Source organism: Loxodonta africana, chromosome 2 (assembly GCF_030014295.1).
Source record: "Loxodonta africana isolate mLoxAfr1 chromosome 2, mLoxAfr1.hap2, whole genome shotgun sequence".
NCBI lineage: Eukaryota > Metazoa > Chordata > Mammalia > Proboscidea > Elephantidae > Loxodonta > Loxodonta africana.
The window spans coordinates 222,220,764-222,233,885 of record NC_087343.1 but is presented as its reverse complement, the minus strand read 5'-3'; the positions used below and the strand labels follow the sequence as shown (position 1 = coordinate 222,233,885).

The following is a 13,122-nucleotide window of genomic DNA, read 5'->3' as shown; positions in this document are numbered from 1 at the left end:
AGGACCATGTTCTCTCCCAGAAGGCTCTAGGGGAAGATCCGCCCTGTCTCTCTCAGCTTCTAGGCATCCCTTAGCTTGCAGGTGCATCTTCAGGTGGCTGTCCTTCGTCTCTGTGTCTCTCCTCTCTCATAAGGACACCACTCAGATGGCATTAGGACCCAGCCTGCTCCAGTGCAACCTCATGTTACCTGATAACACCTTCAAAGACCCTATTTCCAAACAAAGCCACGTTCACAGGCACAGTGGTTAGGACTCCAACATATCGTTTTGGAGGACACAGTTCAATCCATAACAAAGGGCGGAATAAGTTGACATGCGTAAAGTCCTTAGGATGGTACCTGGCACTTAGTGAGCTTCATGGAAAGGTTTGTTACAATCAGTAAAAGACAAGTGTGAGTACTTAACCTCTAGGAGTCTCCCTTAGGTTTCTTCTGTTTTCCTGTCAGTAGAAGGACTACCTACCTCAGAGGCTGGTTCTGATGATTAAGGAGACAAGGAATGCAACCTTCCCAGCCCTGTGCTAGCTAGGGATGGGCTAGCTCAGTAATTAGCAGCTGGCTTTCTCATGCACAGGAGCCCTTGTGGTGCAGTGGTTAGGCACTCAGCTGCTGACTAAAAGGTCGGAGGTTCAAAGTCACCAGTCACTTGCAGGAGAAAGAAGTGAGAGTCATCTTCCGTAAAGATGACAGCCTTGGAAACCCTGTGGAGCAGTTCTGCTCTGTCCTACAGAGTCACTGTGAGTCGGAATTGACTCCATGGCAGTGAGTTTTGGGTTTTGGTTTCTCGGGCACTGATCAGCTGCTGATGAGAATACAAAACAAAGCTAAGCCCTCCCGTCCACTTACAAAGCCCAGTACTGGAAAATGGCGGAACAGGGTTCTGGAGCTCATGTGTGCTCTGTCCTGTTTCAGAGTCCTCCTGGAGGAAGGAAGGGCCACGGTGCCCTGTCTGGCCGAGAGACTGACCACGGAGCTCATGGTGCACATCAAAGTGAGCCATTTGGTGTTGGGGGGGGGGTACTGGCCAAAATGGCAGCTGCCACGTCACTCCCTCGGCTATGTGTCAGCCAAGACACCCACTGCGCCACCCAAGGAAGCCAACAGACAAGCAAATTCTAAAAGCCGCGTTTCTCGTGGCCAGAGGCCCACAAGAGAGCTCCTGAAGTGGGGCCGCAACCAGTCGCAGTGTAGAAACACAGGTGGGTCAGTCAACCCGGGAGAAGAAACTAGGGGGGAGGCCAACCTCTAACAGCAGCTCAGGCGTGGGAAGAGGAACGGCCACGGAGGTAGAAAATCTGCGTTTTTCCATACGTTGTTAACACTTCCCAGTACAAAAAACATTCTCCTAAATTGTAAGAAATAAGTGTTCAGTTCTTACTGGTCCTCAAAAATGGACAACCACATCCAAAGTTCTCATGATATTTTCCAATATGGGAGAACTGAGAGTGCTTGTTAGAAATCCAGTATTTTAGTGCTGCCTGGACCTCTGCAAAGAGGTAGAACAGTGTGTGAACATTTTGTCTTAACCCTGAGAGCAGAGTTCTACACCGGCAGGTGACCAAGGTCCTGGTTCTCAGTGACTGCTAATGTGTTTGTAGGACCAAAGCAATGGTGTCTTTTAAGCCAGGAACCACACTCCCAGCGTGAGGGATTTGGAAGGGGCCAGTGGCTCTCAAACTTTAGTGCGCACAAGAGTCACCTGGAGAGTCTGTTAAGACCCATATTCCTGGCTCCCACTCCCAGACTTTCTGATTCAGCAGGTGAGCGATCCCGGAACACCCTCTGAGTAGCGCTGATTCTAGTTGAATCCCTCATTTTGCAGAAGAGGGCTCTGAAAATTCCTACCTACTACCCATTTTTTTTTACCCATTGTCATTGAGTCGATTCTGACTCATGACGACCCCATGTGGCAGAGTAGAACTGTGCTCTATAGGGTTTTCAAGGCTGTGACCTTTTGGAAACAGATCGCCAAGCCTTTCTTACAAGGTGTCTCTGGGTGGCTTTGAACCACCAACCTTTCAGTCAGTACTCAAGTGCTTACCCATTTGCACCACCCAGGAACTCCTCTGTAAAGCATATCCCTGTCTGATTTACATACCTCTCTTTTAGAAAAAAGGAGCCCTGGTGGTGCTGTGGTTAACAGGTCAACTGCTAACCAAAAGGTCGGCAATTTGAACCCACCAGCTGCTCTGCAGGAGAAAGATGTGGTGATCTGCTCCCATAAAGATTACAGCCTAAGACATCCTATGGGGTAGTTCTTCCCTGTCCTATAGGGTCACTATGAGTTAGAATTTACTCAACGACAATGGGTTTTCTTTTAGGGAAAAAATGAAAGTTGCATTTTCATAGCTTATTTTTCCATAACTTGTTTTGAACATTTCAATGTTTTACATTGAAATTTGAGTTTAAAATGTCATTTTAAATTAACTTTTTAAATATATATACCAAGATTTAATTATGATAATGATATTTGAAATTTCCAAAAAAAATTTAATGCATTTCTGTCTAGAGACACAAACTATCCCCTCCAAAAAGGGCCTGTAAAATCTTAACACTTTCTTGAGGTGACCCTACATTACCCATATCTCACACAGCCTTGGTGTGCTAATCCATCCTCAAACCACTTGGTCTTCGCTCCCCAAGTTCTAGTGAGCTCATCCTGCCCAGCATGGGCAGTGACCTCATCCCTGAGCAGGAAATGGAGCCGCTGATCTCCTAGGTGACTTTGCTTGTTCTGCCACAGTGTTCACCTGCACAGGCTCTGGGGTGGTGGGCAGAGTGAAAACCTGAACCCTGCCACTTGCTAGGTAAGTGAGGATGGCAAGTAAATTGCCCTCTCAGAGCCTTAGTTTCCTCTCTTGTAAAAAGGAGGCCATCCGACCACCTGCTCTACAGTGTAGTGTGGGGATCAAAGGAGATGTGGAGTGTTTGGAATAAGGCTTGGCCCTCAGAAGACCTTCCAGTGTGCCCCTATGCACCTTTCCTTCCGTCTCCTTATTATCAACAGCATCATTGGTAGGGTAGGACTATACCCGGGCTGACACCAACGCCCAAGACGCACCTTCCACTGAAGCACCCTTTATCAGCTTATAAAACCCAGTCACTTCCAAGAGATGCTTTGCTAAAGAGATCTTACATCGTGTTCCAATGGACTTGTTCTCAAACAGCAAAGCACCAAATCAAATCAAATCAAATAAAAAGCCCAAAACCAAACTAGTCACCACCCGATTCCACACGACTCCAATTGCATAAGAAATTTGCCTTATTATATACAATACAGGTAGTTTCTGACTTGCGGCATGTTCGAGTCACGACAAACCACACTTGCTACCATCTACTTTTTTTCACACATCCTATCATTAGTAGTCTGTACTACGTACAATGTGGTGGCGTGTAATTTGCTGATGTCATCATTCTCAGATGTTCACTCACAGATATTCACTTTCATGACTTCCTGTTTGAAACACTGCCGTGATTTGAAATGAAAAAAAAAAAAAAACCCAACATATTCAACTTATGTCAAAACCGCCTTACAAAGGAGTCTTTGAAACAGAAGCCCATTGTAAGTCAGGGGCTAACTGTAGGTAACAAGTAATTGCTGCACTTGGCTGCTAAAAGTAAGGTTGGAGGTTTGAGTCCCCCCAGGGGTGCATGGGAAGAAAGGCCTCGTGACCTACCTCTGAACCCTCACCCATTGAAGCCCTGCGGAGCACAGTGCTGCTCTGACACACGTGGGGTCACCAGGGGGCTGGGTCAGCTTGAGCGCAACTGGTTAATCTGTTTGCTGCAAAATCCCCAAACGTCCCCATTAAGTGTACGGCCTTAGCGAGTTTCATCCCGTAATAGAGATTCTGGATCCCCTTAAATGCTTTAAAACGAGTGTCTACCTACATACCTAGGAAATCTGTCCATTCATTTCATCAGGCTGCAGAGTCTAATTCATTGCTATTGTTTCCTTCAGAAATCACTCCCATTATTAGGACAGCAAATCCAGGAGAGCCACCAGAGGGCGACAGAGGAGCTGCGTCATTATGGCACCGAGGTCCCAGACAAGGAAACAGATAAAATGTTCTTTCTGATTGAGGTAAGAATTCCCGCGTGACACTCAGACACACGACCTGGCTTCTCCATCACCAAAGGCCTTTGGGTGGCCGCATTCGTGCCTGGTGGCCTAGTATGTCCTGAGGTGGCCCCGCACAGTCCCCACCCCATGGAGGTGCCAGGAGCCACCTTGGGCCCTAGCCGCCCTTCAGGTGCCCCATCTGTAAGGAGAGGTGGGTGTGGGCCCCTTGCAGCCCCGGCCACCATCACCACACACAGCTGCCTGAGGACCTGTGAACACAGAGAGATGGATGCCTTTATCTCGTTTGCAGAAAGTCAAGGTGTTCAATCGAGATGTCGAAAAACTAGTAGAAGGAGAAGAAGCTGTCAAGGAGAATGAGACACGATTATATAACAAAATCAGAATGGAGTTTAAAACCTGGAATCATGTACTGGCAGCCAATACCCAAAAAGGTCAGTCCTGGGCAGGGCTCCCTCAAAGTGGCGTCCCACTTACCAACACGGGAAGCTACCTCTGGCACATATGAAATGTGCACAAGGAGCTAAGCCCACCCCTCCATGGCCTGCTCCCCTGAGGACTCAACGGCTTGCCAGCCATGGAGACCCCTCACCGTGGAGCCCTGCCCTCACCAACCCTGCCCAGGGCAACGCCACTGCCCCCGACCTCCTCAGGGGCACTCAGTTCCCATCTGAGAGATGTGCAGAGCATCCCCGGGGCTCCAGGCCCAGGACCGTGGGTGCCTTGGAGAGGCGTCTGTCTTGGAAGCCCACCCACACTAAGCTTCTCTGGCCGCACGTGTTCAGTGCCCACATGATGCCCACGGCGGTCACTGTTGAGCTTGCTTTGGCCACATGGCACCACTGCTGAATTAGTAGTGGCTGGAAAACTGCTTCTGAGTTTTCCCTGGTAGAAAAGGGGACCTGGGATGTTTGTCATTTGGTGAGACTGAGGCAGAGAGCCGCCCAGCTGCCTCGGAGGGAGATCCACACGAAGTCAATCACCACCACCCCTTCTGGAAGGTCCAGGCTGTGGGGATGATCGGGTTTGATCAAAACAAAGCAAAAATGTAGAGGAAGTGGTGGTGCCGTTGGTCAGCCACCGAGACGTACCCAGGGCAGCCAGACAATTCTCCTGAACACGTTCGTCCCTTTCTCTTTGTCCCCAGCCAGGACCACAGAGGTGAGCGGGTGGTTTCAGGAGCACCTCCTGCTTCCCCGGCGCCGCTCTAGCTTCCACTCTGCTCCAGGTCGGATGTCAGTAGGATGCGTGCGTGCGTGCGTGCGTGTGCCTGTGTGTGCGCGCGCGTGCACGTGTGCCGGAGCTATTCTATGTTTGTTTGTTGTGCACTCGATAAAAGCAGCTTTACCTACTTCCATGAAAACTAGGTTTGGGGCGGGGGAGTCCTTCACGTGTACTCTGTGGATGTCTTGTCGGGAAGCCTGCAAGTGCTGCAAAACTCTTTGAATTCCTATTTTTACCTAATTAGAATTTTTCTCCTATCAATTATAAATACTAAACTTCTTCCTTGGGGTGATAATTCTCGATTGAAATAAATTTCCATAGAAGAAGAACTTTGCTTCTTAAAAATCATTTTTTCTTACATGGCATTATCAGAGTACAATTTTTTTTTTTTCCACTAAAAAGGAAACTATTTGGAAATATTGTCTTAGGTACAATGGACAAGTAAGGCTTTAAAAAAAATAAGTTCCTATCTTTTCGATAGAGTCCAGTCCCTGGGTGACGCAATGGTTAGTGAGCTCAGCTGCTAACTGAAAGATTGGAACTCCAAGTCCACCCAGAGGCACCTCAGAAGAAAGGGCTGGCCATCTGCTTTCAAAAAACTAGCCATGAAAAGCCCAATGGAGTACAGTTCTACTGTAACACACATGGGGTCACCATGAGTCAGGGTCTACTCAACGGCAAAACAACAAACAAACTAATCTTTTCAATATCTGTGGAATTATTAAACTTCACCAGGTGGCTTGTTTTATGTTCTAGTGAAAAATATAGTTCATGAAGAAGTCTCAAAATATGAGAATCAGTACCGGGGCAAAGAGCTTCCTGGATTTATCAGCTACCAGACGTTTGTGGCCATTGTGCGACAGTATACCCAACAGCTGGTAGGCCCAGCCCTGAACATGCTCCAGAAAGTTACTGGTAAGGACCCTTCAAGTGACCATCCCCTACCTTCCATAAACCTCAGTGCCTTGGGGGAACAGCTGGGAATTCAGTTATCAAGCACAGCTAGGTGGCGACTCCATATGGTCCGTGGACCTGCAACATCAGCCTCACCTGGGTGGCGGTCAGAAATACTGACTCTGACCTACTGAATCAGAACCTCATTGTAAGAAGGGCTTCGGGTGACACGAATGCACATAGAAGGCTGGGTAGCTCTGTGCTGGAGTATTGTAGAAGCTTCCATTTTTTTTTTTTTTTTTAGGGTCCTTTAAATACATCCTACAGGAACAGAATGCAGCGATGGGTTCTCCGGTCTTGGGGTGGGGATACTAGCGGGCACTTGAGCTTCATCTGTATCATACATAACCCTCAAAGCAGCTGTGTGAGGAAAGGGCAGAGGCAGACCCTGGGAAGGGCAGGCAGCAATAGCACAAGCTCAGGGTGGGTAGTGATTGTGGCAGTCTTTCTCCCTAGGATTATGTACTGTTTCCCCCCACTTCTCTCTTGGTCTGGATCTGGGGAACTCTGCCCTGGGATGGGGTTGAGGTGGCACGATTCATCCTCCCTGTGTCTTTAACCCCTTTGACTCCTGCTTGGTTTTGTTCTTTCTTTGGCCAGAAATTGTCCAGCAGGCTTTCATTGCTCAGGCCAAAACCAATTTCAGAGAATTTCCCAACCTGAATCAAACAGCCCAGGTAAGCGTTCACAGGTTGCTTGATAGTCACAGGTACTACCGACTGTTTTAAACAGCACCGACCTTTGAATGAAGTGAGATATTTACTGGAGTTTGGCAATATGAGGCCAGGGCTCTACTTGTAGATTTGCTGGGCTGGCAACTCCAGGAGCCTCACCTATCTGCCTCAGGAGTTAGTCTTCCCTTCCTGCGAGAAATGAAAGTGGGTGCATGTCCTAGTCATCTTTTCCACACGCCTTTATGCAGCAGCACAGGATGGAGGCTCGGCAGTGATGGCCTAAAATGTGACGGTACCTAATGACTGGTTGGGATCCCTGGGTGGTGCAAATGGTTAACACGCTCAGCTGCTAACTGAAAGATTGACGTCCTCCCAGAGGTGCCTTGGAAGAAAGACCTGGTGATCCTCTTCTGAAAAAATCAGCCATTGAAAACCCTGGGGGGCAGAGTTCTACTCTGACGCACCAGGAGGTCGCCATGAATCTTCTTCACACATAAAGGGCAGCATTATCTACTAGCCCTAGTCCAAAATTTTTTGAAAGTTTGGCTTAAAAATCTTACCACAGCTCTGTAGCTTTCCACTCAGCACTTCTCTTCCACCCAGGCAGAGGCTGGTGGGTTAAAATCTCATTCTACAGTCCACGAGGGGTCTGTATGAGCTTCCCAGGGCTGCTGTGACAGAATATCGTCAATTGAGAGAATTGTAACAACACACATTTATGGTCTCCCACCTCTGGAGGCCAGAATCCCAAATCAAGGTGTCAGCAGGACCATGTTTTCTCCAGAGGCTCTAGGGGAAGAACCATCCAGTTTCTCTCAGCTTCTGGTAGCCCCAGGTGTCCCTTGGCCTCTAGATGCATCTCATATGGCCACCCTTCCTTTAACTGCCTCTGTTTCTTCTTTTATAAGAACATTGGTCATATTGGAATAGGACCCACCCGACTCCAGTATGTCCTTGTATTAACTGAGAACGCCCTCAGAGACCCTATTTCCAAACAAGGCCTTGTTCACAGGTACCACAGGCTAGGACTTCAACGTATCTCTTGGGGGACGCGATTCAATCCATAACAGGATCTATTGTCCGTTATTGCTACATACACTCCAAAAAGAGAAGACAAAGCAACACTTGTGAAACTCACAGGCCCTCTGTCTGCCAAACGTTCACTTTACAAACCTACCTTCAATTTACAGAAGTCTGTCTGAAAGTCAAAAGCAAAGACGTGACTCTTCTCTCCCTTGCCATCCTTTCTTTCCCAGGAGAAGCAGAATTTCTGGGAAGTAAACGTACCAAACTATTATCCCACCGTGTCATTAGATTCAGAGTCATTCTGGAGCGTGGATTCAAGCAGCTTGGTTTAGAGAGACTCAAGTGCACCTTCCCCGCGGGAGACCTAGGACTGACTCTCAGCCAATTCACCCCGGGCGTAGTCACCACTGTGTATCCATAGAGGCTTGCGTGTTGTTGGGATGCTGAGCAGATTTCAGCAGAGCTTCCAGATTAAGATGGGCTAGGAAGAAAAGCCTGGTGACCTACTTCCCAAAATTAGCCAGAGAAATCCCTGTGGATCACAATGGTTCAACCCTCAACCGATCATGGGGCTGGTGCAGGACTAGGCAGCGTTCATTTGGTTGTCGTGGGGTCACCAGGAGTTGGCGGCTGACTCTATGGCAGCTAATAAGGACAGAAGGACACGTTTGTAAAAACGTTGACTAAACCATGACTGAAGGAGGAGGAAGGCCGTGCAGTGGGGGCGGGGAGGCCAGGGCAGAGAGAAGGAAAGGGTGGGAGGGAGGCGGGTTGGACAGGGAGCAAGGGGTGTGAGCACAATAGGGCTGAGGACGGCAGTGAAGGGTGGGGCGGGGACTGTCTTAAAATCACTAAAGTCTCGGGCCTTTTTTGACCCTAGCTTATTTTTAATTTGATGTACTTCTAAATTGTTTCAGCCTAAGAAGGGGAAGGAAAGTATGTGTTTGCCTTTCTTATCTCATCAGGAGATGATCGAAAACATAAAAATGAGACAAGTAGAGGCAGCAGAAAATCTGGTCCAGCTTCAGTTCAGAATGGAGCAGCTGGTTTTTTGTCAAGATGAGCTTTACTGTGCGATTCTGAAGGAAGTCCGAAAACAGACGTCTAACCCACTGGAAAATAATCCACAGCTTTTTCAGAGGAATCAGTTGAATGTTTTTGGTGCCAGCGTAACGGATCCTTCAACTTCCTCTATTACTGAAATCGGTGTACACCTGAATGCGTATTTCACGGTGAGCTCTTAGAGGCACGGAATCAGTGCAGGCCGGTATTTGGCAGGTTGGGTCTTCCTGTTGAGAGTTGCTTAACTGAGGGAAGAAAGAAAGGACCACCAGTCTTTATCAAGCCCTTTCGTACTGTGATAACACCTACTCTATTAACTCTAAAGAAGGGGAAATTATAATCACAAGCCAAGAGAGCTTTTAACTAACTTCCCCAAAATCAGTTGTGGATTTTATTTATTTATTTATTTTTACCGTGGCAGAGCATGAACTCAAAATTAATTCCAGTTCCAAATTTCTTCATATTTTATATGCTATGCAGAAAATGTGGAAACCCCGGTAACCAAAAGGCTGGCAGTTCAAATACACCAGGCGCTCCTTGGAAACTCTATGGGGCAGTTCTACCCTGTCCTCTAGGGTCACTGTGAGTCAGAATCGACTCGAGGGCAATTGATTGGTTTATGTAGGAAATACAAAATTAATAAAATCAGAATACAGCAAAATCTAACACACAATAGCTATACTGGCTATAATTTCACTTTCTTGAGGTTCAGAAGGCCTTCAACTTGTAAAGTACCTCAAACTCACCAGTTTCACAAAACAGAGGCTAAAATTTCTTTCTGTACATTTTGTGATTTTTGTGGTTTCTGATCTAGCGGCTGGCTAAAGGATTAGAGCACAGAGAAAGGAAAATACCCTTTAAGCTTTGAAGATGCTCAACTCCTAAAGCCCTTTCCCAAGAAGCAGAGTTACCCAGGCGTGGGCGTCAGGCTGCCAGGGAAAGCAGACATCAGTCTGCAGAAAGGGAATGAGGCAGACATTGGTGCTAGGCCCCATTTGCCTCCCAGAATGCAGACAGGAATCATGGGGCCCCCAGAACTCGGGGGAGGGGGAGAGTGGCAGGGGCCCCCCTGGGATGTCCAAAGTGTGAAGGGCAGTTGGCAGGGTGGGGTCTGCTAACCTATCAGTGGGTTCTTGGTGCCAGAGGGGGTGCCGGGGTAGTAAGAGTGGCAGCCCAGACAGAAGCGCCATGTGTCTGGTACTTGTACTGGTCTCCTAGGGCTGCTGTAACTAAATACCACCAACACGGTGGATTATAAAGGCCCCTGGGTGATGCAAACGCTTTGCATTCGGCTACTCACCTAAAGGCTGGCAGTTCAAACCCACCCAGGCTACTGCACAAAAAACCTTATGAAAACCCTATGAAGCAGTTCCACTCTGTAACATATGGGGTCGCTGTCAGTTGTAATAGACTTGACAGCAACAAGGTTTGTTTGTTTGTTTGTTGGTGAGGTGGTTTATAAGAACAGAAATGTACCCTCTCACAGCTCCGGACACCAGAAGTCCAAATCAACATGTCGGCCAGGCCCTGCGCCCTCCAAAGGCTCTAGGAGAAGATCCTTTCTTTTCTCGCAGCTTCTGGGAGCTCCAGGACTTCCTTGGCTGTAGATGTGTCTTCACACAATTGCCCTTCCTCTTTCTGTGTCCCTTCTCATCTTTTATAGGACACTCCTCAGATTTGATTAGAGCCCCCCTACTCCAGTATGAACTCAGGGTAACTGATAAAAACTGACTCAGGGGGACCCCGTGTATCACAGAGTAGAACTGAGCTCCACAGAGCTTTCTTAGCTGTAATCTTTACAGAAGCAGAGAGCCAGGCCTTTCTTCCGCAGTGCTGCTGGTGAGTTCAAAATGCCAAACTTTAGGTTCATAGTCGAGAGCATTTGCACCACCCAGGTACCTATGTTAACTGATAACATCTTCAAAGACCCTATTTCCAAACAAGGTTACATTCACAGATACCAGCAGGTTAGGACTTCAAAGTATCTTTTGAGGAGACACAATTCAACCCATAACAACACTGCACAATAGAGTGGGACTTGCCAGGGCGTCCACAGACGTCAAGTTCCGGTCTTAACAAGGCGCCCACACATACACCCAAGGCCAGGTCTTCTCCCAGCAACCCCAGGCTCTGGGCCAAGACCCTTCCCACTAACCCTGCTTAACCCCCTTCCTCCAGGAAACCAGCAGGCGTCTTGCCAACCAGATCCCGCTCATAATTCAGTTCTTCCTGCTCCAAGAGAATAGCGACTGCCTGCAGAAGTCCATGATGCACGTATTACAGGAAAAAGAGGGCTACTCCTGGCTGCTGCAGGAGCAAACGGAGACGGCCGCCAAGAGGAGGCTCCTTAAGGAGCGGATCTACCGGCTGACGCAGGCGCGGTGCACGCTCCGTCAGTTCTCCACTTAGAGGAGACAGCCCGCTGGAGGGCGATGGTGCTCTTGGGTGCTATCCTTCTGTGCGCGTCCCTTGCAAGCAGAGCTGGTGCCAGAAGCTGCTTTACGCTGAGGGCCAGACTCTTCTGGTGCCGGCTGCATCCATCTTCTCTGTGCTCTACACACATCAGAACGCTTCTCTGAGTTCACCCTGGCAGGAGACCCATGTACTCAGCTGTCACCTCCTCCAGGAAGTCTTCCCTGACCACCATGAAGAGGTGGGTGGTCCTGACCTTGGGCCCCCATAGCACTCAATTATGGCATTCTCGAGTACAACAGTAATTCTTTGTCTTTTTCCCCCATCGGATAATGAGACCCTGCAGAGGGCAAGGATAATATATTCCTCTTTTGTATTTCCAGACTCTAAGAGGCACCTGGCACATTAAAAAAAAAAAAAAAAGGATTCCCTTGGAGTCGACGCCGACTCATGGCAATCTCATGTGTGTCAGAGTAAAACTGTGCTCCACAGAGTTTTCATGGCTGTGACCTTTTGGAAGCAGATTGCCAGGCCTTTTTTCTGAGGTGCCTCTGGCTGAATCCAAACCACCAACCTTTCACCTAGCACGTGTAACTTCTTAATCAATGCTATACCTAGAAAGAGTGAGTGTTGCTGAGTGATGGAGGTGACCCAAGGCTGTCGCTTCGACCCTGACTTTGGTTGTTCAAAAAAGGTCAGTGGTTTGAATCTACCAGCCACTCCTTAGAAATATCCTTGGGGCAGTTCTACTCTGTCCTTTGGGGTTGCTGTGAGTCCGAATCACCTCTATGGCAATGAGTTTGAGTTGGTTTATCAGGAGTGGGAGGGAGGGAGAAAGAGGAAGGAGTTTGTGTCAATGGTGGTGGAATGGTTTGGAAAAAGATAGCAAGAATGGTTGCACAACTTGAAGAATGTAATCAGTGTCACTGAACTGTCCGTGTAGAAACTGCTGGATTGGAGTGTGTTTTCTTATGTATATTTTCGCCACAGTAAACAATAATAATAAAGAGAGAGAGAGCTTCTCACCAGTGATCATCTCTAGACTGGAGGGTTGTAGGTGATTTTATTTTCTTCATGCTTTTCTGTATTTTCCAAGCAATGAGTATGAATTACTTAATAAAAAGGCAATACAATACATATTCTTAAAGCGATTAATATCTGTATTGAGGTCACTGTTGGTTCAGTGGTAGAATTCTTGCCTCCCATGTGGGAGACTTGAGTTCCATTCCAAATCAATGCACCCGTCTGTACATGGAGGCTTGTCTGTGGCTATGAAGCTCAACAAATTTCAGGAGAGCTTCCAGACTAAGACTAGGAAGAAAGGCCTGGCAATCTACTTCAGAAAATCAGCCAGTGAAAACCGATGGGTCACAACAGTCCCATCTTAAAAAGGATCATGGTGGGGATGGTGCAGGACCAGGAAGTGTTTTGTTCAGTTGTACATGGGGTCGCCATGAGTGACAGCCTGACTCCACCACAGGTAACAACTCCATAACCAAGAGATGACATTTTTAATCTAGTGCTATTATGCTGGGGTCTTTGGGCTTCTCCTTACAGGCCACAGGAGGAATGAGGCAACCTAGAATAGAATTTGGAAGTGAGGACTGGGAGAATTTTGAAGAGTAGCTGGAAAGAGAAGAGCCAGCTGGGTCAATTCCCATAAACCCCAGGGGAGAAGTCCTGGGAAGGC

At 47.9% G+C, this 13,122-nt stretch overlaps 1 protein-coding gene across 2 annotated transcripts in view; it reads left to right on the top strand.

The window, feature by feature from the left end:
• LOC100654728 (interferon-induced GTP-binding protein Mx2) overlaps positions 1-12,708 on the top strand; it is a 37,411-nt gene extending 24,703 nt beyond the window's left edge. For both annotated transcript variants that reach the window (XM_023559110.2, XM_064279484.1), the window contains 7 exons: positions 912-990; positions 3,961-4,083; positions 4,373-4,514; positions 6,061-6,219; positions 6,859-6,935; positions 8,924-9,190; positions 11,199-12,708. In XM_023559110.2, coding sequence (XP_023414878.2) covers positions 912-990; positions 3,961-4,083; positions 4,373-4,514; positions 6,061-6,219; positions 6,859-6,935; positions 8,924-9,190; positions 11,199-11,429 — 1,078 coding nt within the window. In that variant the 3' untranslated portion in view covers positions 11,430-12,708. The remainder of the gene's footprint in view (positions 1-911; positions 991-3,960; positions 4,084-4,372; positions 4,515-6,060; positions 6,220-6,858; positions 6,936-8,923; positions 9,191-11,198) is intronic.
• Positions 12,709-13,122: the final 414 nt, after the last annotated feature.